Source organism: Aquarana catesbeiana, linkage group LG01, assembly GCF_042186555.1.
Source record: "Aquarana catesbeiana isolate 2022-GZ linkage group LG01, ASM4218655v1, whole genome shotgun sequence".
Classification (NCBI taxonomy): Eukaryota; Metazoa; Chordata; class Amphibia; order Anura; family Ranidae; genus Aquarana; species Aquarana catesbeiana.
Genome location: NC_133324.1, coordinates 66541870 through 66565038, shown reverse-complemented (window position 1 = coordinate 66565038; position 23169 = coordinate 66541870). Strand labels below are relative to the sequence as shown.

Genomic DNA, 23169 nt, shown 5'->3' with positions numbered 1-23169 from the left:
TGATTGGCTGAAACGTCAGGCGCTGTGATTGGACACATGATAGAGAGGACAGAAGAAGAAATCGAGGAGTGTGCAGGACACCGCCGCTGACCCGCTGCGAGACAGGTAAGTGCCGGGCGATGCACACTGGCAGAATTTGATGGGGCACAGTAGCGGCAATTGATGGGCACACTGGCAGCAACTGATGGGCACAGTGGCTGCGTTTGATAGCACAGTGGCAGCATTTGATGGGCTCAGTGGCTGCGTTTGATGGGCACAGTGGCTGCGTTTGAGGGCACAGTGGCTGCGTTTGATGGGCACAGTGGCTGCGTTGATGGGCACAGTGCTGTGTTTGATGGCACAGTGGCTGCGTTTGATGGGCACAGTGGCAGCTTTGATGGGCACAGTGGCAGCATTTGATGGGCTCAGTGGTTGCGTTTGATGGGCACAGTGGCTGCGTTTGAGGGCACAGTGGCTGCGTTTGATGGCACAGTGGCTGCGTTTGATGGGCGCAGTGGCTGTGTTTGATGGCACAGTGGCTGCGTTTGATGGCACAGTGGCTGCATTTGATGGGCACAGTGGCTGCGTTTAGTGGGCACAGTGGCTGCGTTTGATGGCACAGTGGCTGCGTTTGATGGCACAATGGCTGCGATTGATGGGCACAGTGCTGTGTTTGATGGCACAGTGGCTGCGTTTGATGGGCACAGTGGCTGTGTTTGATGGCACAGTGGCTGCGTTTGGTGGGCACAGTGGCTGCGTTTGATGGGCACAGTGGCTGCGTTTGATGGCACAGTGGCTGTGTTTGATGGCACAGTGGCTGCGTTTGATGGGCACAGTGCTGCGTTTGATGGCACAGTGGCTGCGTTTGATGGGCACAGTGGCTGCGTTTGATGGCACAGTGGCTGCATTTGATGGGCACAGTGGCTGCGTTTGATGGCACAGTGGCTGTGTTTTATGGGCACAGTGGCTGCGTTTGATGGCACAGTGGCTGCGTTTGATGGCACAGTGCTGCGTTTGATGGCACAGTGGCTGCGTTTGATGGCACAGTGGCTGCGTTTGATGGCACAGTGGCTGCGTTTAATGGGCACAGTGGCTGCGTTTGATGGCACAGTGGCTGCATTTGATGGCACAGTGGCTGTGTTTGATGGCACAGTGGCTGCGTTTGGTGGCACAGTGGCTGCGTTTGATGGGCACAGTGCTGCATTTGATGGCACAGTGGCTGCGTTTGATGGGCACAGTGGCTGCGTTTGATGGCACAGTGGCTGCGTTTAATGGGCACAGTGGCTGCGTTTGATGGCACAGTGGCTGCGTTTGATGGCACAGTGGCTGCATTTGATGGCACAGTGGCTGTGTTTGATGGCACAGTGGCTGCATTTGATGGCACAGTGGCTGTATTTGATGGCACAGTGGCTGCGTTTGATGGCACAGTGGCTGCGTTTGATGGGCACAATGGCTGCGTTTGATGGAACAGTGGCGGCAATTGATGTTTTTTTTTTCAGTTTGTTTGCGCCCCCCCAAAAAAATTTTGAGCCCCAGCCTCCACTGGTTTATACTGTATATATACTGAATACAAAATCACAGGCAATGGAAATTTAAAAAACAGTTGAAGTTTTTCTTGCACGTGATTGGATGATTTAAATAAACACAGCTTTTCATTCACTAGGCAAAGTGAGCATTCTCTTTCCTAGGTGAACAGTATCCCTTCCTATAGTGAATCAACTCAGCTGAATAAAGAAGACGAAAATGACATTTCATTTCTATTTTTTTTTCTTCGCAAACATGCACTAAACCTTTAAATGAGCATCAATGCCTTCAAAGAACGTTATCTCATTGGCATGCCTATGGCCTTTGATGAGTTTCTTATAAACATTTCCCTGGAACATTATTTTCGCCTACATTGCCCTTTGATATAACACAAATTAGTTTTCTGGATGCCATCCATTATATCCACCACAGTGAACACAGCAGCGGTGTCAATTCCAAAAGCAACAAAAGCAAACCACTAAATCTGATGATATAAGAACATCGCTGAAGGCATGGAGGAGAGCAAGAGAGAAGAGAACGTATCATTCTAAAGTGTGGGGACGGATCATTGGCTTTCAGCATCTTAAACTTGCTGTGATGGGTTTGGAGCGTGGGAGATTTGGTGCAAAAAGTTTGGGAGGACAAAGTTTCAGCATTAATAAAAAGTGTACATTTGTATGTTCTAATCTCTGATGGGTATTGGGTCTTACTATTATCTATGATCTTTTGTGCTGCCATAATGGCACTGGAATGCTTAAACCTGAACTCCATCCTAACCTTCAGTCTTGCACAGTTGCACAGGCTCCTCTCCTGTACTGATATTGCTTACTCGGATTTCAATGAACACTGTGAGATTCTCACAGTGTGCATTAGAAGAAGCAGGACTACCTCATTTCCTGGTTAGAGTATATTCATCCTCGTCTAGCTCTTCTACAGCATTCCTGTTCATTGTACCACTGAGTCATGTAGGCTCAGTGTCAGGAACTGGATCACCTGCTAGTGGCACTGTTCTTCCCAGAGTGAAAGGTTGTAGTTCCACTGTCTACCAGTGGGTGTCTCCAAACAGATCCCAGTAATCAGTTCCACCTGATGCTGGCTGCTGAGAGGGTATTTAGTCCCTGCTCTACATTTCCCCCTCGCTCCAGTGTTTAGCTTGCTGCCAGATACTGCTAGTTGGTCATCTGTTCCTGCTCTCAATCATGCTTGTTTGCCTTGTACCTGTACTCTGAACCCTGCCACCTTGTTTTTTTGTACAATTCTCCTTTAAGGGGGTGTGACAGGGGGTGTGTCCTATGCCTGCATGCTTTTGCCGATAGGTGTCCCTCATTCCCATCTCAAAAAGTTGGGAGGTATGATAGATAGATATATGTGTGTGTGTGTGGTCTGGTCTCAGTTTCCTGAGTGCAGTCACGCAGATTTGGCCATCTCTGCTGCTGATTCCTGACACTCAGCATTCCATCTAGCATGCAAATGCAGCCTGCCTAAGAACTCCAAATCCTTCACCCTGACATCCACTCATCAAGGCATTTTAATATTTGCATTACTTCTCCCAAGAGACAGTCTACTGCTTGCATCAGAATAGAAGGTTCTTAAGCGGAGTACTGAAGCGTGGTGCTGAGATGTTTCGAGGAAGCTTTGTACAGCACTCTGTCGGCCCCTCCCACCAGCCACGATCTGCCTGAATTGAATAGAGAAGCACAGCGACTCGGTGATGATGTCACTGGGTCTAAAATAAGGTATGCAGTTAAAACGAAAAAGTTCTATTTAACATTTTCATTAGCATGCTGATTAAGGGGGGAAAAGAGGAACCAGGGAAGGTAAAATATAAGCAAGTTCAACTTTGGTGACTGAGCCTGCTGGGAGCATCAGGAACTGCTCCTATTTGACATTACTATGTGTGTGTTGGATAGCACGTCTCTCACCAGCTCAGTGGTTCTTCCTACTGACCCCTACAGGATAAAGCAGTAACATACAAGTTAGTGGGGGGGGGGGGGGGCGAACCACAGCATATCACTCAGAGATGTCACAGAGGATTACCCCACGCAGGGTCTGTTTTTCCTCGTGCCGACCCTTACAGGATACAGTGGTGACATACAATTTGGAAGGAGGAACCACAGCATATTACTCAGAGATGTCACATAGCATGTCCCACCCTGGCTCTGTGGTTCCTCCTGCAATCCCCTAGCAGGTTCCACTTTGGTGACTCAGCCACTGCTGGGAGCATCGGGCACTACTCCTATTTGACACTACCATGTGTGTTGGATAGCACATCCCTCACCGGCTCTGTGGTTCCTCCTGCTGACCCCTACAGGATAAAGCAGTAACATACAAGTTGGCAGGGGGGGGGGGACCACAGCATATCACTCAGAGATGTCACATAGCATTTCCCACACAGGCCTTGTTGTTCCTCATGCTGGCCCCTACAGGATACAGGTGTGATATACAAATTGGCAGGAGGAACCACAGCATATTACTCACAGGTGTCACATAGTGCCAGCAGTCGGTACTCTGCCAAAGAGCCAAGATTTAACTCAGCGCCCAAGGGACAGGTAAGTATGAATCTTCTTAATCACAGGGTACGTGTACAGTCATGTTCTCCAAGTGGCAACAGGGCCACTTAAAACTTGGTTTACCCTAATGTATAGGCTTCAGGGTGAAGCATCTTTGGCCAATAGAATTCGGAATTCTATTAGTCTATTAGTCTAGTCTATTAGTCTGTTGAGGCCCGATTTATAATATATAGATATATATATATATATTTTTTTTTTTAAATATATATATATATATATATATATATATATATATATATATATATATATATATATATTTAAAAAAAAATATATATATATAAATATATATATTTTTTAAATTAATATACATATATATTAATATATATATTTCTTTTTTAATATATTTATATATATATAAAATATATAAAAAAAAAATATATATATATATATAATATATATATATAATTATAATTATATTTTATATATATAAATATATTAAAAAATAAATAAATACATAAATATATATATATATATATATATATATAAAAAATAAATTTTATATATATATATATATATATATATATATATAATATTATATATATATATATATATATATATATATATATATATATATATATATATATATATATATATATATATATATATATATATGTATTATAATTTATATATATTTTATACTGTTTATACTGTCCAACAGTATACTGCATACACGTGTCGACATGAAAGAAAGAAGAGATCTGATGTGATCAGTCCACCACTTTCTCATTACCCAATCACAGATGGGGGTTTAGGCAGTGACCAAGCTGTGTTGTCTAACTGCAATATTAAACAGTGAGGTCTGCAACCTTACTGTGCTGTGTAGGGGAACCGTATAAATCGTAGGACCGGCTGGGCAAACTTACAAAACCCTTTGGAAGGTAAAACAGCCCCCGAAAAATGCATGTCTACTATTTACTTAGCTATTTGCACGGCGCCAACCCTCAAACCACAAAAGACGATATCAGCGATATTTATCGCACATAATTCCATTTTCACCACCTGGATTAAATGCGCTACATTTTACCCTAATTGATATCTAAACATGAAATGAATTGATGATTAAATAAGCACAATGAAGGGATTTTGAAGCCATGTATAGCAAACATATGTGAGATGCGCCAGATGGTTCTATTATATGTAGGCTAGCATGCCCACCTCCTTCCTTATCAGGGGTCCACAGCACAACAAATGACTAGTGCAATTAATCTGAGTGTGTTGTGTGTTTCATGCAACAACAAGAGCCATATTCCAGGCTGGCAACAGTCCAGATGATAAGGAGGTAGAAAACAGACTATCATATGCTTGGTTATTCATAGCATTGCTTCACATATATACTATTAACCATTCACAGGCTGATCATTTCCCTATCCGTTTTTCCTCATTGTGGGCGAGGGGGACGTCTATAGATCAGAAGCTGATGAATTAATGTCCCCTGTATGAGGTCTCCTTTGTCTTTTTTATATGGAGAGTACTATAGTAATAAACTTAAAAAATAAGTAACTTTTTGGCACATTCTGAAAACAAATGTGCACCCGGAACCAATAATCAGTGTTGCCAACCTCCCACAGCATTTTTAACTAACAAAACATGGGTTTGTTGAAGGGGGGTGGTCTGGGGTTTTTTTTTGGGGGGGGGGGGGGGTTTGGTTTGGTGCGATTTCTATTTTTGTGATTTTGTCTGTATTGTGTCAATGTTGTTTTCATAAATAATAAAAAGGATTTGATTTAAAACAAAACATGGAAAATGTGTCAGTAAATTTACTGATGGTTGGCAACCCTGCCAATAATCATATCAAGTATCATGCCCTGTACAACTGGAAATTGACTGAACTAAGCCTATAGCAGTAGCGTATGTGCAAAGGAAAGAGTGCACATACGCCATTACATGAGAGAAGATGCAGCATCAGAAGACAAGGCCAAAGCTCAGGCTGGGTTTACACGGATGCGAATTGGATGTGGGTTTCACATGACAGGAGACTGTGACCGGCTCTCAATGGAGCCGGTTCACACGTATTGCAGATGGGTCCTGTGCATCTTTGTCTCCGTTTCAGGTGCGAATTCAGGCAAATATTCGGTCCTGATTCGTACCTGAATCGGTGTACAGGGACACATTGGACCCCCTGCTGGGAGCCGCAGCCATATTAGTGTGAACCTGACCTTAAAGCAGCACCCCAGGACATAATTGTCCAGGTATACATTTTTTCCAACGTCAATTAGGATAAATGAGTGAGCCAACGTGTTAGAGAAGGCCTTCAGGGTTGAGATCAACCCCTTCATCAGGGTTAAAAAAATGATATAAACTGGATAGAATGGAGAATGTGAAATGACACAAAGTATTTAGACTGTAGGAAGGTAGAGTCCATCAGCAGTTGGTTGGGGTTGAAGTTTATACCCGGACAATCAATTCTTGGTATGGGAATTTCATCTCAGATCCATTCATTTACAAGCCAAGCAAACTGTGGAAATCCTCTGGTGTGGAAAGTTTGCCAAAGTTTGCCAACCCAGAATCCAGACACCTGATCCAAATACCATTATAAATACCTCAACCAATATGACAACCCCCAGCTTCCAGTGCCAATTTTCCTACAATGCTGTGGAAATTGGCTTTTGATTACATCTGCTAGTCGATGGATGATGTGGGATCCTCCGCTCAAAGAGGGGCTTAAACCAGAGTGCTTGTGTCTCATTACCTCCAGGAAGAGAAGAACCCCAGGTTCTGGCTAAATGCTGATGCAGGTAGCAGAGAACAAGAAGACCTGGACAGCCGCACATCGGAATGGATAAATGCGTCTTTTTATTCAAAATACAGGATCATGGGGTACACAAAACATGACTGTGGGGTGGTACAAAAATTACTGACGCGTTTCGCACTTACACCAAGTGCTTACTCATAGCTGGCTAAAATGTTAAAGAAAAGCCATATATATACTAAAAATATTAGAACGTGTGACCATGCAATTGTGAGAAAATGCAGAACAGCTGAAAAGCAGCAGTATGAGATCTCCGCACCTGCTGCTGGTTAGTAAATCTAAAATGGAAATCCCCATAGCAAGTAGGCATAGAAACAACAATTTGGAGATGTAATAAAATAAAATAAAGTGAAAAAATGAATGAGATAAAAAAAATAAAATAAGAATAAGTGTTAAAATAATGTGATATCCATAAATGTATAAAATATACATATAATGAATGAGCACATGGGAAAAAATGTGTGTGGTGATATGTGTTATAATATGAACAAATAAAACAATTTATAACCCCTTTTATCCAGGGTCAAAATTTTTTTTTCAAAATGTGAATGTGCGTAGTGACAAATGAGCAATGATATATATGTTATCTGAATAAAGACTGATCATGTGTGAAAAAGATGTATAGACACAGGGCAATCAATTCTAACAAAAAATATATATGCTAGTCGATGGAACTAGAATGTAGCTATTGGTCAAAACATAGCATCGCCATTGTATTCTTTTTTCGTTGGGGTATACCTGGCCATTCATGTGCAGATCCGGCTATTTGAACAGGCAAAAAACACTTTTAATGTGTATGTAAATTCAAAAAGTAAAATTTCTCTAAACAGCTCGCTAGGGGCGTGATGTGTGTATATATACTATATATACCATTTCAATGAGTCAGGCACTCAAGGAACTTGACTGGCCTGCACAGAGTCCTGATCTCAACCCGACAAAACACCTTTGGTATGCATTAGAGCGGAGACTGCGAGCCAGGCCTTCTCTCCCAAAATCAGTGCCTGACCTCACAATATAGCGAACTACAGTGAAGGGAACTCTTAAGGCGTCAGCGGTTTGGGGATGGCTCCTTCCTGCTCCATCATGACTGCGCACCAGTGCAAGCCAGGCCTTCTTGTCCAACATCAGTGCCTGACCTCACAAATGCGCTGCTGGAAGAACAGTTGAACATTCCCATAGACACTCTCCTAAACCTTGTGGAGCCTTCCCAGAAGAGTTGAAGCTGTTATAGCTGCAAAGGGTGGGCCAACTCAATATTGAACCCTACGGGCTAAGACTGGGATGCCATTAAAGTTCATGTGCATGTAAAGGCAGGTGTCCCAATACTTTTGACTATATATATATATATATATATATATATATATATATATATATATATATACACATATATATGCCAATTGCCAGTTTTGGTTGTCCTTGTGCACCTTCAACTCTAACCACAAGCTACCAATGCTGTAGTAGCATTGTTACCCCACCCCTGTGTGCCCCTGTGTGCCCCTGTGTGCACCTGTGTGCCCTGTGCCCCTGTTTGGGAACTACAGCATGTCTGCAGTTCCTGTATTCAGCCCCTGACATCAGGATTGGGACAAAGGGTGCCAACTCCAACAGCAGCCTGATAGTGACCTGACTACATAGGGCTGCCCAACCCCCTGGCTCTGCAAACAGACGAAACTCCTATAAATGTTACTTGACCACTAAATACTTTATTTTTTTTAACATTGCAATTCACAGTAAATACGTAAATTCTGTCTGCGCTACACTGACTTTTTAAAATCTATGTACATACACTTTAACAGGTCATAAACTTTTTTTTTGCCTAATCCATTCTATCACCCTTGAAGGACCTCAAGATCTTTAGGGGAGAAAAGAGACCAAGCATGAAAAAAAAATGTTTTATCTAATCTAAATGATATTTGAGGCAGTAACAACTGACTGGCAACGCTTGTAAAATCCATGTGCACCCCAATTATCAGCAAATTAGGTCTGATACAATCCTCTTTTGCCAACAGTTGTCTTTTGTTTGTGTTGCCTTTGTGATGAAAGGATCCCTTTAAAACACTGGTTCTCTGTATATGTCTATAAGAAAAAGCTGAAGGATATGCCTTATCAGGAAGTATGGACCAGTAAAAAAGAGATTCAGCTGCACATTCGGCTAAAGAATTGACTTTTCTGAGATAGTTTGCAACTATGCAATTGTAATTTTGTTTGAAGGCCATTTTCCTTGTCTCCTCCACACAACATCATCAGTGAACCAACCCTAATCCCAGAGTCAATGGCTTTAGCTGGGCAGTGAAGGCTGTTTGACCCCCCTGCAACCTCCATCTGTTGCCTCAAGCATTGTTGTTCAACCCCCTTTTTGTTAACTGCATGGCCCCCTGGAGAGGCAGGTCCTCTTTAGGACCTTCCCGCGTAAATATATCAATTGATGAGAGACTACATTTGCAGAATGCCCACTGTTCATTTGTATTTATATGAATGGATAGCAGGGATAATAGCAGATACCTAAAAGGCATCTGTTGCTTTATGGGGGGGGGGGGGGGCAACCCCCGCCTTTGTTTAGTGGTAATCTTAAAATTCCATGTCATCAGTATCAGTCATCAAAGGCATTATACGCATGAATACCGTGTAAGCCCAAAAGATGATTGTTAACTGCCTATTAAATTCTCATGATTTTAGACTTTTGATAATAATCAATTTTGGAAATAAAATAATAAAACTAAATATTAGAGGTATGAACACAGAAGTATGAAACAAAGACCCATTTCGATAGGGGATCCAAGGAAATAATTGTGATATAACACAATGTACTTAAGAAAAATAACATCTGATTCTTATAAAGAAAGTTTGGAGTATAAGTGATACCTTTTATTGACTAACTTAGGTTATTAAAGATGCCAAATTTCCGGGTGAAAATACCTTTTTCAGACCTTATATAATTCATTATAAAGCCTGAAGAAAATATCTGGGGACTTAAGTCATTCTGAGAGATTGCATCTGTAATAATTTAACCAATAAAAGGTATCCATTAAACTCCAAATTTTCTGCATTAATCAATGACTAACATGGTACAATACCCTAGTACTGCAATTCTAAAAAGAAAAGAAAAGAAAAAACAGAAATGTTTAAGTTTTTTAAAAGCGCCTTACTTAATTAGGCCCCCTTCTTATAATAACGTAAAAAGTCCAACCTCTAATTAGGAATGTAATTTCTAACCATTGCATATTTTCCTGTGCCTCACCTTGCTAAGTGAATCAACCTCATTGCTTGCTACTAATAAAAGCAAGACCGTTATCCAATTGTTAGTTGAAAGTAGACTAAAGGCTATAGCCTGGCCATAGCAATGATTTCCATAGAGACATTATTTATAAATTGCACCAACCAGAAGGTGGTACTGTGGTTCAAAAATGAAACTGCAACTTTATGTCTAGAGCAGCCTTTCTCAACCTTATTACCCCAAAGGAACCCCTAACATAATCTGCAGGTCTTGGGGAACCCTTACTAAAACAAACTTATCAGGGGTCAAAAATGCCCCTTACGTTGGTGGTCAGTAGGAGGTTTGATTCCCTTCAGTGATGATTAGAATACCACAATAACAGTCAGCTAAAAAGATCATTGGTGTCATGATGCTGGCTCTACCAAATGGCACTGGCCAAGGAACTATGTAGGCACCATTAAATAGGAGGTCAGACAGCAAAAGCTCAAGAAACCCCTAGCAATTGCTGGAGGAAACCCTAAAATGATTTGCAAGTCTCGGGGAACCCTTACTAAAACCAACTTATCGGGGGTGAATAGGAAAAATGCCTCTTACATTGGTGGTCAATAGGAGGGTTGAACCCCTTCGGTGGTGGTCAGCTGAAAAGATAATTTCTGTCATGCTGATGGCTCTACCAAATGGCACTGGCCAAGGAACTATGTAGGCACCATTAAATAGGAGGTCAGACAGCAAAAGCTCAAGAAACCCCTAGCAATTGCTGGAGGAACCCCTAAAATGATTTGCAAGTCTCGGGGAACCCTTACTATAACCAACTTATCGGGGGTCAATAGGAAAAATGCATTGGTGGTCAGTAGGAGGTTTGAACTCCTTTGGTGGTGGTCAGAATGCCACCCTTACAGGCAGCTGAAAAGATCATTTCTGTCATGCTGATTAAAAAGGAGGTCAGACAGCAAAAGTTTAAGGAACCCCTAGCAATTTCTGGAGGAACCCCTAAAATTATTTGCAAGTCTCAGGGAACCCTTACTAAAACCAACTTATTAGGGGTCAAAATACCCCTTACATTAGTGGTCAGTTGGAAGGTTTGAACCCCTTCAGTGGTAGTCAGAATACCTCCCTTACAGGCAGATAAAAAGATCATCGGTGGCATGCTGCTGGCTCTACCAAATGGCATTGGCCAAGAAAATATGCAGGTACCATTAAATAGGAGGTAAGACAGCAAAAGCTCAAAGAACCCCTTGCAATACCTGGAGGAACCCAAGGGTTCTGCAGAACCCTAGTTGAGAATCACAAGTCTAGAGTAATCTTCCTCAAACTTTTTAACCTTAAGGAACACTTAAAATGAATTTTAGGACTCAGGGAAGTCCTGCTAAAAGAAATTCATTGGGGGGGTCATTGAGAAAATGCTCTTTAGATTGTTGGACAGTGAGGAAAATGCACCCCTTACTGTAGCAGTCAGGTTGTCACCTATACAGATATCTAAAAAGATCATTGGTGTCATGCTGCTATCTCTGCCAAGTGGCATAGGACTTATGCCGCATACACACGGTCGGACTTTTCGGCTACAAAAGTCGGACAGCCCGTCCGACAGACTTTCGACGGACTTTTGGCGGACTTGCGGCAGACTTTCTAACGAGCGGATTTGCCTACATACGATCACACAAAAGTCCGACGAATTCGTACGTGATGACGTACACCGGACTAAAATAAGGAAGTTGATAGCCAGTAGCCAATAGCTGCCCTAGCGTGGGTTTTTGTCCGTCGGATTAGCATATAGACGAGCGGATTTCTGGGTCCGGCAGAGTTACGACGTAAAGATTTGAAGCAAGTTCCAAATCTAAAGTCCGTCAGATTTGCGGCTGGAAAAGTCAGCTGAAAGTCCGGGTAAGCCCACACACGATCAGATTGTCTGCCGGATTTGGTCCGTCGGCGTCCGTCGGACTTTTGTAGACGAAAAGTCCGACCGTGTGTACGCGGCATTAGAACTATGCAGGCACCATCAGATGGGAGGTCAATCAGTCAGAGTTTAAGAAAACCCTCATAAACTTAGGAAGAACCAAAGGGTTCCACAGAACCTTAGCTGGGAATGCCTGGTCTAGAGTAATTGCTATGCTTATTCTTATAATAATAATAATTATTATTATTATCATTAATGTTGTTAGTGTTATTATATATAATATTTCAGTTCTGCGACACTCTTACACTGTTGCATAACAGCTACATTCTTGCAAAGCTGACGCAGATGCAGGAAATTACAGCTAGAAGGTAATGCAGAGCCCTGTCAGTGCTATCGCCACACTGTTACATGGTTCTCAATGGCCTCATAAACAGCTTTTGATTTTGCCATAAATCTCGGCTACACATTGTATTGCCCATCTGGGGGTTCACTGGTACTTAAAACTCAAAGACTCTCCCTGACCCTGCAAAGGGAATTCATACCATTAGCACCATTTATTAAGCACATGTTGCAATTATACCAAATAAAGATATGGGTATTTGTATTTAAAAAAAAAGAAGAAAAGCTCTCATCGTTGATCCTATCTTACAGATGTTCCCTTGTTACACCCCTCTAGCTAACACGCCAATAAATACTCCTCACATCAGCAACGTTAGCACGATGCACAGCAGCACAGTGGGCAGCAATAAAGAACATAAAACAGATGCTGGGACTTGTCACTGTTGATTTATTCAGCAACATGCACCAGTAAACCTAACAGGATTTCAAGGCAAATTGTATAAAATCTCACAACTTGTTACATTTACTTGTTACACATGATGCCCACAGACATATGTGCGTGTATTACAAATAAAGAGTTTGACTCACAAGAAGGAATTTAAGGCCTTTATCAACATAATTAAGCCTGATGCATAGAAGTGTCAGAAGATAGCCCCGTTCTTGCTCCCTACAGCAACCGGCTGGATTTGCCCTATCACTTTCCTATGCTGGGTTGCAAGCAAGAAAGAATCTCATTGGTTACTTAGGAAGTGAAAAGTATGATTCCGTCAGGCTCTTTGTAGGCATTGGATCCAATGTGGAAGGATAAATGAAGTTCTGCAAGCCTTAAGCACATCAGAATTCAGCTGTTAGAAAGTTATGGGTGAGAAAGAGTCTAAATCCCTGTTCATACTTCGCATTTTGGAATTGTGGGCAGAATCTTTGACATTTCAAAACACATGGCAGTTACTGCACAACGCGCGGTGCAACTTTTGGATGCCATTGTCCTTTACTAGCATCCCAAACACAATGCGATTGTCGTGCATCAGGATCACGCGGAAATCGTGGCAAACCGTGCCTTTAAAAAAAAAAAAGGATAAAGCTTGTTGCCCAAGGAAGGAGCAGGAGTATCTTTTTTGGGTGACAAACGCACATAGGGCAGCCCATTCAAGTGAAGTGGCTAGCCCTGTGCGCCACGCAAAATCGCATGAGAATCGCTCTTTGAAAATTGTGTAGCAAGAACGCTCGTTCCTGTGATATGTGAATAGGGCCTAAATGTTGAAGCCCAACTGAACCCTCTTGATTTAATACTGCTATTCAATTAGCCTACATGATAACCATACTGCACTTTTTTATTTTAGCCTTTAAAGCGGAGTTCCCGGCTTTTTTTGTTTATTAAAAGTCAGCAGCTACAAAAAGTTTAGCTGCTGACTTTTAATAAACACGATCCAGCGAAGCGGCCGCACAGAGCCCCGCTCCTCTCCCCCTCCTCTCCTTGGCGCCTCCATTGATACTGTGGGCAACCGGCCGTGAAAGCTTGCGGCTTCACGGGTGGGCGCACACTGCGCATGCGCAAGTCACGCTGCGCTCTCCCAGTGGACAGGCAATCTTCTGGGACCTGTCGCGTGTCCCAGAAGATTGCCGAGAGGGAGGGGCCGCCTAGGGGGAGAGGAGGAGTCGTCTAGGCGGCCCGTAGGCGAAACCAGGAAGTGGTCAAAACTAAGCACCCAGCCCCCCCCCCCAAAAAAAAATGACATGCCAAATGTGGCATGTAAGGGGGCGAGGAGTGCTTAAAGCGGAAGTTCCACTTTTGGGTTCTGTGGGTTCCTGTGCTGGCAGCACATAGGAAAGTCGGACCACTGCTCTCACATACAATGCAGTGGCTTGGCTTTCCAGTAGACCAGTGGTTCTTAACTTCTGTCCTCAGGACCCACTAACAGGCCAGGTTTGCAAGACAACTGAAATACATCACAGGTGATATCATTTGCTGCTCAGTGATTGCAGTATTCTAGTCTGCATCTCCCCAAGGTAATACTTAATATCTGGCCTGTTAGTGGGTCCTGAGGACAGGAGTTGTGAACCACTGCAGTAGACCATCACCTACCACCTGAGTACCGCGGCACTCAACAGTGCATCTCAAGCAGCTAGAGCACTGTAGTACACTGGAGTGTAATGCCATGTACACACGACCGGTTTTGCTGTCGGAATAAACTCTAAAGGTTTCTCCCATGGAACTCTGACGGAATTCCATTGAAGCGGTCTTGCCTACACACAGTCAACCCAAAGTCTGACCAAAGTCCGACCGCGGGACTGGAAAAAGAAAGTTCAATAGCCAGTAGCCAATAGCTGCTGTCTCGTACTTGCTTCGGAGCATGCGTCGTTTTTGGTCCGTCGGAACAGCATACAGACGAGCGGTTTTCCCGATAGGAATTGGTTCCGTCGGAAATATTTAGAACATGTTCTATTTCTAGGTCCATCAGAATTTTCGAAAAAGAAAGTCAGATGAGGCATATACACGATCGGAAAGCTTCCGTCTGACTTTTTCTGTCGGACATTCCACTCGTGTGTACGTGGCTTTAGATCACTGGAGAGCTGGCCACTTTCAGACCACTAGTAGTTATTACTTATTAAAGGGAAAGAGGAACAAAACAAAGGGAAAGTGATGTGTTTGTGGGCCATGGCCATAAAACTATCTCTTTCGTATTCTAACTTGAACAGAATTTAGAACTTGGTTGCTATTGTCAAGAAGTAAAGACATTTTTGATAACAAAGTACTAGCTGTCCATATCAACCGGATTCTCTAATTCCCAGAGAGGTTATAAAGCATGTGCTAAGACCTGATTGGCTGCTAAGGACATAATGTAAATGATTTCTAAGTTTACCTAAACCTTGCTCTCATCTGAGGACCAAAACAATTCCCAACTTCTAAGTCCATAGAGGACTGGTGTTATCATTGAAAGATGAAATGCCAATGTGGCGGATTTCTGGAAACCACAGTTAGGAGCATTGTCCCAAATTTCGAGCTATTGATCAGATTTCAAGAAACTAAAAATCCATAAAGCACTCTTCTGATCATGCTGCCATCTCACCTAAGGGCGTATAAAACCAACAATTGTATTACATCCTGTTATATGTTTAGCTTACAATGGCTGTTTTGCCCTGTGCTGGCAGCACAAAGGAGAGTCGAACCACTGCTCTCACATACTATGCAGCAAACACTGCTCTACTCAACATTGTGCCTTGAGGAGTGAGAGCAGTTCTGATTAGAGCAGTGTTTGGGGAGGGTGTTGGATCACTGGAGAGCTGGCCGCTGTGCTATCCAGACCACTAGCCATTGTTACTATGGGGGGCTTACCAGAATAGAGAAAGGGGAACAAAATAGAGGAAAAGTACGACCGGACTAAAATAAGGAAGTTGATAGCCAGTAGCCAATAGCTGCCCTAGCATCGGTTTTCGTCTGTCGGACTAGCATACAGATGAGCGGATTTCTTGATAGGAACTGGGTCCGACGGAGTTACGGCGTAAAGATTTGAAGCATGTTCAAAATCTAAAGTCCATCAGACTTTCGACAGAAAAAGCCCGCTGAAGGTCCGGTGAAGCCCACACACGGTCGGATTGTCCACCGGATTCGGTCCGTCAGACCAGTCCGGTCGAAAAGTCCACCCGTGTGTACACGACATAAAAGTCCCTCTCAGCTTAGCCAACTGCAGCCAGCAAACCTGCTGGGAAGCCATAGTCCAGTCTGAATAATGTGTCCGGGTTTCAGACAGTCTGAAACCCAGATGCATGATTCCAAACCCGAACTGTCCAGGTGAATCCTGGACAGGTGGCAACCCTGCATCTCACCCATACTGCATATAGTCTAAAACTTTATTACAACCTGCTGTGTTGGCTGGACTTGACAGAAAAGATATTTTAGTATTTAATTAAAGTGACACTGAAAGCACACTTCTGAGTATTACACAACTACTCTGGCATTCCTAAGCTTCTTTCAGCCAGTGAGTTAACATGAATGCATTATTCAATCTTCAACCTTGGAAAGCACAAGCTCCCAAACAGATGCATCTGTGGTAGGCTGCCAAGCAGAGAAAGTTTAATGTGATTCTGCTACCTATAGATAGATTCCTTGTGGGCACCTCCTACAGGCTCTTCATACTCTCTAATGCTCATTTCCTTGCCCTTTTTTTTTTTCCTTAGGGGAGAGCAGAATGTGCAAAGGGAATAAATGCAGCTGCTTTGCCCTGCAGGAACACAAATGCTCCTTCATTCATTTCAGATGGTCAAGCAGCCCCTCTTAAAGTCAATGGATATTAGATGACATTTTTAGAAGCGGTTCATTTCCATCAGGATGCTTGGTGGTGTGTCGGGTGCATAGGCTGTCATAGAGCTCGGTGCGCTGTCCGTTCAGCACCACGCATGGAGGGACTACAGCAGAGCTAAGGATGCAAGCTGATGGGGGATCTGCAGGGTGTGCTGGGACTTTTAGTTCACCACCAGATTCATTATCAGCACATCTATATATGCCCTTCTAATTTATTCCTAATTGCATTAACAACCTTCTTGGGTTATCACCTTCTGCAGCAATGCCCAGCCTGATCCCCTCTATGGAGATCATTAAATCATTGTGCTGGGAGAGTAGGATGGGTGGCCACATTGACTGTGGTGCTGCTACACCTTTGGGGCACTGTTGCAAGACACCCATTGTTGTCAGCACTACACATATATCTGATTTAATCTGTTGTAGTCCAGCTATAGACCTAAGCATGCTGAGACTTATAGTCCCACGACAGCTGGAGAGCCATCCTTGGTGAAAAGCATATAGGCTCAGCCTGTGCATCCCTTTGCAGAAACTCATTACTATTGCACAGCACGTTTACAGCAGAAATACATTAAACCCTCACTCACCCCCTTCTACTAGCACAAGCTATCAAACACATCGTGCAACTTCAAGAGAAGCACGATCTCCTTTCTAATAAGGCACTATGGAAACAACATATTCTCAGTGTTACATCTGGACACATTTATATTAATAGGCTTGATAAATAAAGGAGTTCAGGTAAGGATAAAGTGCAAATGCAGCCATCTATAGTATAAATGGCAATATCTGACATCCAGCTAAAATTCCATTGGTTGCCATGGATTAATGTATATCATCGCTAAAGCTTTTTCAAGAAGCACATGTACCTATCTTCTACAGTAAGTCACCACTGTGACCATGTGTCTGTACTGTACAGCAAATCAAATCACAGCCGCAACCTACAGCACACTGCAGTTGTGGCAATTGTCTATAATATATTGTACACAAATCTACAGTGTATAGCAGTGTGCCAATCTGTAATTTGTAGAAGGGTGCCTGTGTGGTATAGGAGTTATGGGACTGTAGTAGTAGTGTACCGGTGTATTACAGCATTGCTTAGTAGTAGAAGGGTACCTGTATTTTACAGCATTTCATAGTACTAATAGAGTACATGTATATGTACAGGTGAAAGCACTATAGAGCTCTAGTAGTATACCTGGCTGCAACTTACAGCTGTTCACAGTAGTAGGGTGACTGTATATTAGAACGATAGAGAAATGTAGTACTTGTACATCACAGCGGTTCATAGTAGTAGGGTATCTACAGTATTTCAGAGTAGTAAGGTACCTACATATTACAGCATTGCAGGGTACTTACATATAGCGCATTTCATAATCATAGGGTTCCTACATATTACAGTAATTCATAGTAGTAGGGTACCTACATATAGAGAATTTCATAGTAATAGGGTACCTACATATAGAGCATTTCATAGTAGTAGGGTACCTACATATAGAACATGTCATAGTAGTAGGGTACCTACATATTACAGTATTTCATAGTAGTTGGGTACCTACATATAGAGCATTTCATAGCAGTAGGGTACCTACATATTACAGTATTTCATAGTAGTAGGGTACCTACATATAGAGCATTTCATAGTAGTAGGGTACCTACATATAGAGCATTTCATAGTAGTAGGGTACCTACATATTACAGCATTTCGTAGTAGTAGAGTATGTTATAGCAAAATAGCAGAGAACCTGTATATGCTATAGCAATGTAGAACTCTAGCAGTGTGCCTGCATATTACAGCATTTCATAATAGTAGTAATGCACCTAAACATTACAGTATTTCATAGTAGTAAAGTATGTTATAGCAGTAGAGCACAGTATCTGTATATGTTATAGCAATATAAAAGTAGTAGTGTGCCTGTATATTACAGTCTATCATAGTAGCAGAAGAAACTTATATAGCAATACGAAACTCTAGTAGTGTACCTGTATACTGTATATTGCAGCCCTTCATGCTAGTAGTAGTATATAACAATATAGAACTGTAGTAGTATACCTGTGACCTATAGCATTTTATAATAGGGTAGTATAGTAGGGTATCTTTATACGGTAAAACAACATGCAACTGTAACAGTATGCCTGCTTATTACAGCATTTCTTATAGTAGTAGGGTACCTGTATATTACAGCATTTCTTATAGTAGTAGGGCATATTACAGCATTTCATAGTAGTAACAGAGTACTTGTACATGGTATAGCAATATAGAACTTCAGTAGTGTGTATTATATTACAGCATTTCATAGTATTAGGGTACCTGTATATGTTACAGCAATAAGGCACTGTACCTGTATATTACAGCTTTTCATACTAGTGGGGTAGGTGACTGACAGTATATATTAAAGCAATATAGAACTCCTGTATATTACAGCAATTATCGGCTGTAGTAAGGTACCTAAATATACAGCATTTAAAAGCTATCAGGTACCTATATGCAATAGTACAGCAACTCCCAACTGTAGCATCTTACCTTTATATTTCAGTATTTCAGAATTGAATTAGTGTACCTTTATATATCACAGCAATTTACAACTGCATTAGTGTGCCTGTCTATATATTGTAACGATCCACAGCTCTAGTAAAGTAAGCATATGCTACAGTAATTCTAAGTAGCAGCAGAGTAACTAAAAGCTACAGCCATTCACAGCTGCATAATAAGGTAACTATATGCTACAGTAATTTAAAACTGTTGAATGAACTATATACTACAGCAATGCTCAGCTGTATAGGGTAACTACTGTATATGCTACAGTAGTTTTAGCAGTTGCAGGATGACTAAATACTATAACAATTCACGGCTATATCGGATAGCTCAAAGCTACAGCTCTATAGGGTAACTTATCTGCTAAAGCAATTTAAAGCTGTATATACAGCAATTTTCAGCTCTATGGGGTAACTATATGCTACAGAAATGTCCAGGTCTATAGGGTAACTGTATGCTAAAGCAATTTAAATCTGTATAGGGTAACTATATACTACATCAATATGCAGCTCTATAGGGTAAATAAATGCTAAAGCAATGTAAAGCTGTATATGCTACAGCAATTTACAGCTCTATAGGGTAAATATATGCTACAGCAATTTTCAGCTCTATGTGGTAACTACATGCCAAAGCAATTTAAAGCTGTATATGGTACAACAATTTGCAGCTCTATAGGGTAACTATTTAAAGCTGTGTACGATAACTATATGCTACAGCCATTTACAGCTGTATAGGCTAACAATACGCTACAACAACTAATATATCTATAGGGTAACAATATGCTACATCAATATAAAGCTGTATAGGGCTAACTACATGCTACAGCAACTTCCAGCTCTATAGGGTTAAGGACAGGCTACAGCAAATTAAAGCTATAGTTGGATTCGAGATATGCTACAGCAATTGACAGCTGCAGCAGTGTGTATATTTACTACAGCAATTGACAGCTGCAGCAGTGTGTATATTTACTACAGCAATTGACAGCTGTGGAAGTAAGTATATCTATAGGGTACACCCATCCACAGCTGTAGCAATGTATCTATATACTAGAGCAGTTCACAACTGTGCCAAAGTGCCTGAAGCCTGGGGGGTGAGGCTATGGGGGGGATGCATAATTTCCTCCAAACATGTGATAATTTACTATATATCATCCATCAAGTCCCATGAAACCTTGAGAGACCAGCTTTAAATAATTCATTGCATCCTTGCTGCAGGTGCAAAGTTTAGGTTTGTTAATATGTATATGTTTTCCAATGTGAAGCTGTAGCAGTGCCTGCTAAAATACAGCATATAGTAAAAAGTACAGCAAAAATGAAAAGAGATAGCTCCTTGGAGGGATGCAAGAATTGCTGTATCCACACAGCAGAGAGTAGAAGATGTGACTTACCAGCTTGTGATAGATGTGATCCCAGCAATGTCAAAAGCATGACAATTCCCAGCTTTGGCAATGAGTACAATCCAAGGCATCCCTCCATATTTCAACATGCACCTCTGAAGGCTGGTACCCTGAGCCCTGGCACCTTCATGCAGACCTCAGTATTAGGTTAGACTGTAAGCTTGTCGTAGTAGCAGGCAAAGTTAATTCAACCCAACACAGCACAATCCAATAGATCCAACTACTCACTCAAAAGCTCAAGAAGGAAAGCTGCAGGCTCTACAGTAACCATCCAAAAAAAAAGGAGAAGATTCTAAATATATCCAAAAATCCTGGAGAGAATTAAATCCTTTGGGGCAGATCATCTATGGAGTTAGTTCCATGTTGAGCATTAAAAAAAAAAAAGCCACAAAAAAAGCAAAAATACAAAATAGAAAAATCCCAGGTTCCTTTATTTTCTTGGGAGAGCAGGTTAAAAAAAAGGCATTCACTTGTTAGCAGAGAGGTCCAGCAGCAGTGTATGTGAGCTTAGAGTCTGATGTGTGTGTGTGTGTGTCCATTGATCAGGAGATGTGGAGGGGTTGGGAATGAAAATGTGGAAATGGGAAGGGAGATTGAGGAACAGGATTCTAATGTGGATTGCAGGGAAGAAAAAAGGACAGACTTTGCAATGCACAGGCTTTGTTCAGTGCCACTGTGTGTGTGTCCGAAAGGATAAGCAGGAGCGCCCTCTATGGGTGGAGACTTGGAAGTGTCTCAGATTCAGAGTTAGCAGGTATTGTATTTAAAAAAAAAATTATTTATAAGTTTGACTTGACATTTTTTTCAGTAACAGTTAAAAAAAACAAATGAAAAAAAAAGATTCAATTATGTATCTGTAAAAAGAAAAAAAAAAGTAGTACCTTCCAATGGTCTGAGCCCCCTCTAAATCTAAAGTTCTTTATTTTTATTTCTTGCTGTGATCTGACTTCCTGTTAGAAGGTGGCTATGTTCATTCTCTATGGTTGAACTGTATGTAAGAATGTAGCTACATTCTCTTGCTCGCTCCCAATATGGGATTGCAGGATTAATATAGCACCAACAGTTTGTGCAGCACTTTGCAAAATTAAGGGAGATAGAACAATTCAATACAAGAGGGTGAGGGGTTGGCTGCTTGTGGAGATAAAAGTCTAAAAAAGGGAAGTGGTACAAAACATAAATAACTGTGAGGGATGAGCTGATGGAAAGGGTTGAAGTACAGTCTTTAGGTGGAGGCATGGCAGGTTTAAGAGATGAGTTTTCAGGGATCAACTAAAGGCAGACAGAGTAGGAGGTAGGGAGTTCCAGAGAATGCGAGATGCTCTGGGGAGGGTCTGGTAGTGAGCCTTGGAGAAGGTGAGGTTATGAGGGGGTTAGTGAGCAGGAGGTCTTCAGAGGAGCAGAGTTGACCATTTGGGCAATATTTCAAGATGAAGTTGGTGCTTTAACTGGGGGCAAGTTGTAGATGGCTTTGTATGCTGTCGGTATTTTGAATTTTATACGCTGAGCTAGTGCAGGGGTTTTCAAACCATGGCCCACGGGGCACATCCAGCCCGCTATATTATTTCATATGGCCCCCCCATCTAGGGTCAGTGACATATCCTCAATGTGCACTGATAAAGGTCAGCAGAGGATGCCTATAGTCTCCGCTTCTGGGGGGACCCTGATGTGAGCAGGAACTCTGATGGGGACCTTGATGTAAGCGGGACTCAGATGGGGACCCTGATGTAAGCGGGAATTCTGATGGGGACCCTGATGTAAGCGGAATTCTGATGGGGACCCTGATGTAAGCGGGGACTCAGATGGGGACCCTGATATAAGCGGGAATTCTGATGGGGACCCTGATATAAGCAGGGATTCTGATGGGGACCCTGATATAAGCGGGACTCTGATGGGGACCCTGATGTAAACGGCATCTATGATGGTGACGCTGATGTAAGCAGGAACTCTGACATAGCTCCCAACTATCCCTGATTTCAAGGGACTGTCCCTCATTCGGAGCAATGTCCTTCTGTCCCTCATTCCACCTCATTTGTCCCTCATTTTGGTCTGATCTATATAGTTCTATATAAAATGCACTTTTTGTCTTTCAAAAAGTGTTTCCCAGTGCTAAACCTGTCATCCGAATTCTAATTTGCTGCAATTCCAAAAAAAAAACACTTGTGGGTTTAACCAATAATTCTTTTTTTCTTGTACAATTCTCCTTTAAGGGGGGCATGGCAGGGGGCATGTTCTATGCCTACATACTTTTGCTAATAGGTGACCCTCATTCACATCTCTGAGGGTTTGGAGGTATGCTTTGTTGGGGACCCTGATGTAAGTAGGGACTCTGATGGGGACCCTAATGTTAGTGTTGCACCCTCTACCTTAGGTAGGTAGGTGCTAGAGTAGTGGGTTTGTTTTGTACTGTCAGCGCAGGTAAATTTAGGCAGGCCTAGCTGTGAGCTAGGCCTGTTTGTTTGGATCTGGGGAGCAGGGGAGTGGTTTAGTGTAGCAGCAGGTGTCTGACATGAGCTTCAGCTCTTGGGCGCCTCCTCTGGTTTTCAGAAGGTTCTGGAATGTATGTGGGAGCCCTGACCAATCCCCAATTAGGATTGGCAGGGGGCAGGCCTCCTATATATACCCATGGTCAGCCTGTTGTGGGATAATTTGTCAGGTGGAAGAACTGAATGATGAA

The 23169-nt window shown here is 42.2% G+C and overlaps 1 protein-coding gene across 2 annotated transcripts in view; it reads right to left on the bottom strand.

Moving 5' to 3' along the window:
* DCC (DCC netrin 1 receptor) overlaps positions 1-21187 on the bottom strand; it is a 980705-nt gene extending 959518 nt beyond the window's left edge. The window contains exon 1 of one of the 2 annotated variants that reach the window (XM_073619854.1): positions 20487-21187. In XM_073619854.1, coding sequence (XP_073475955.1) covers positions 20487-20574 — 88 coding nt within the window. In that variant the 5' untranslated portion in view covers positions 20575-21187. The remainder of the gene's footprint in view (positions 1-20486) is intronic. The other variant, XM_073619846.1, reaches the window with a different exon arrangement.
* Between the last annotated feature and the right edge of the window lie 1982 nt (positions 21188-23169).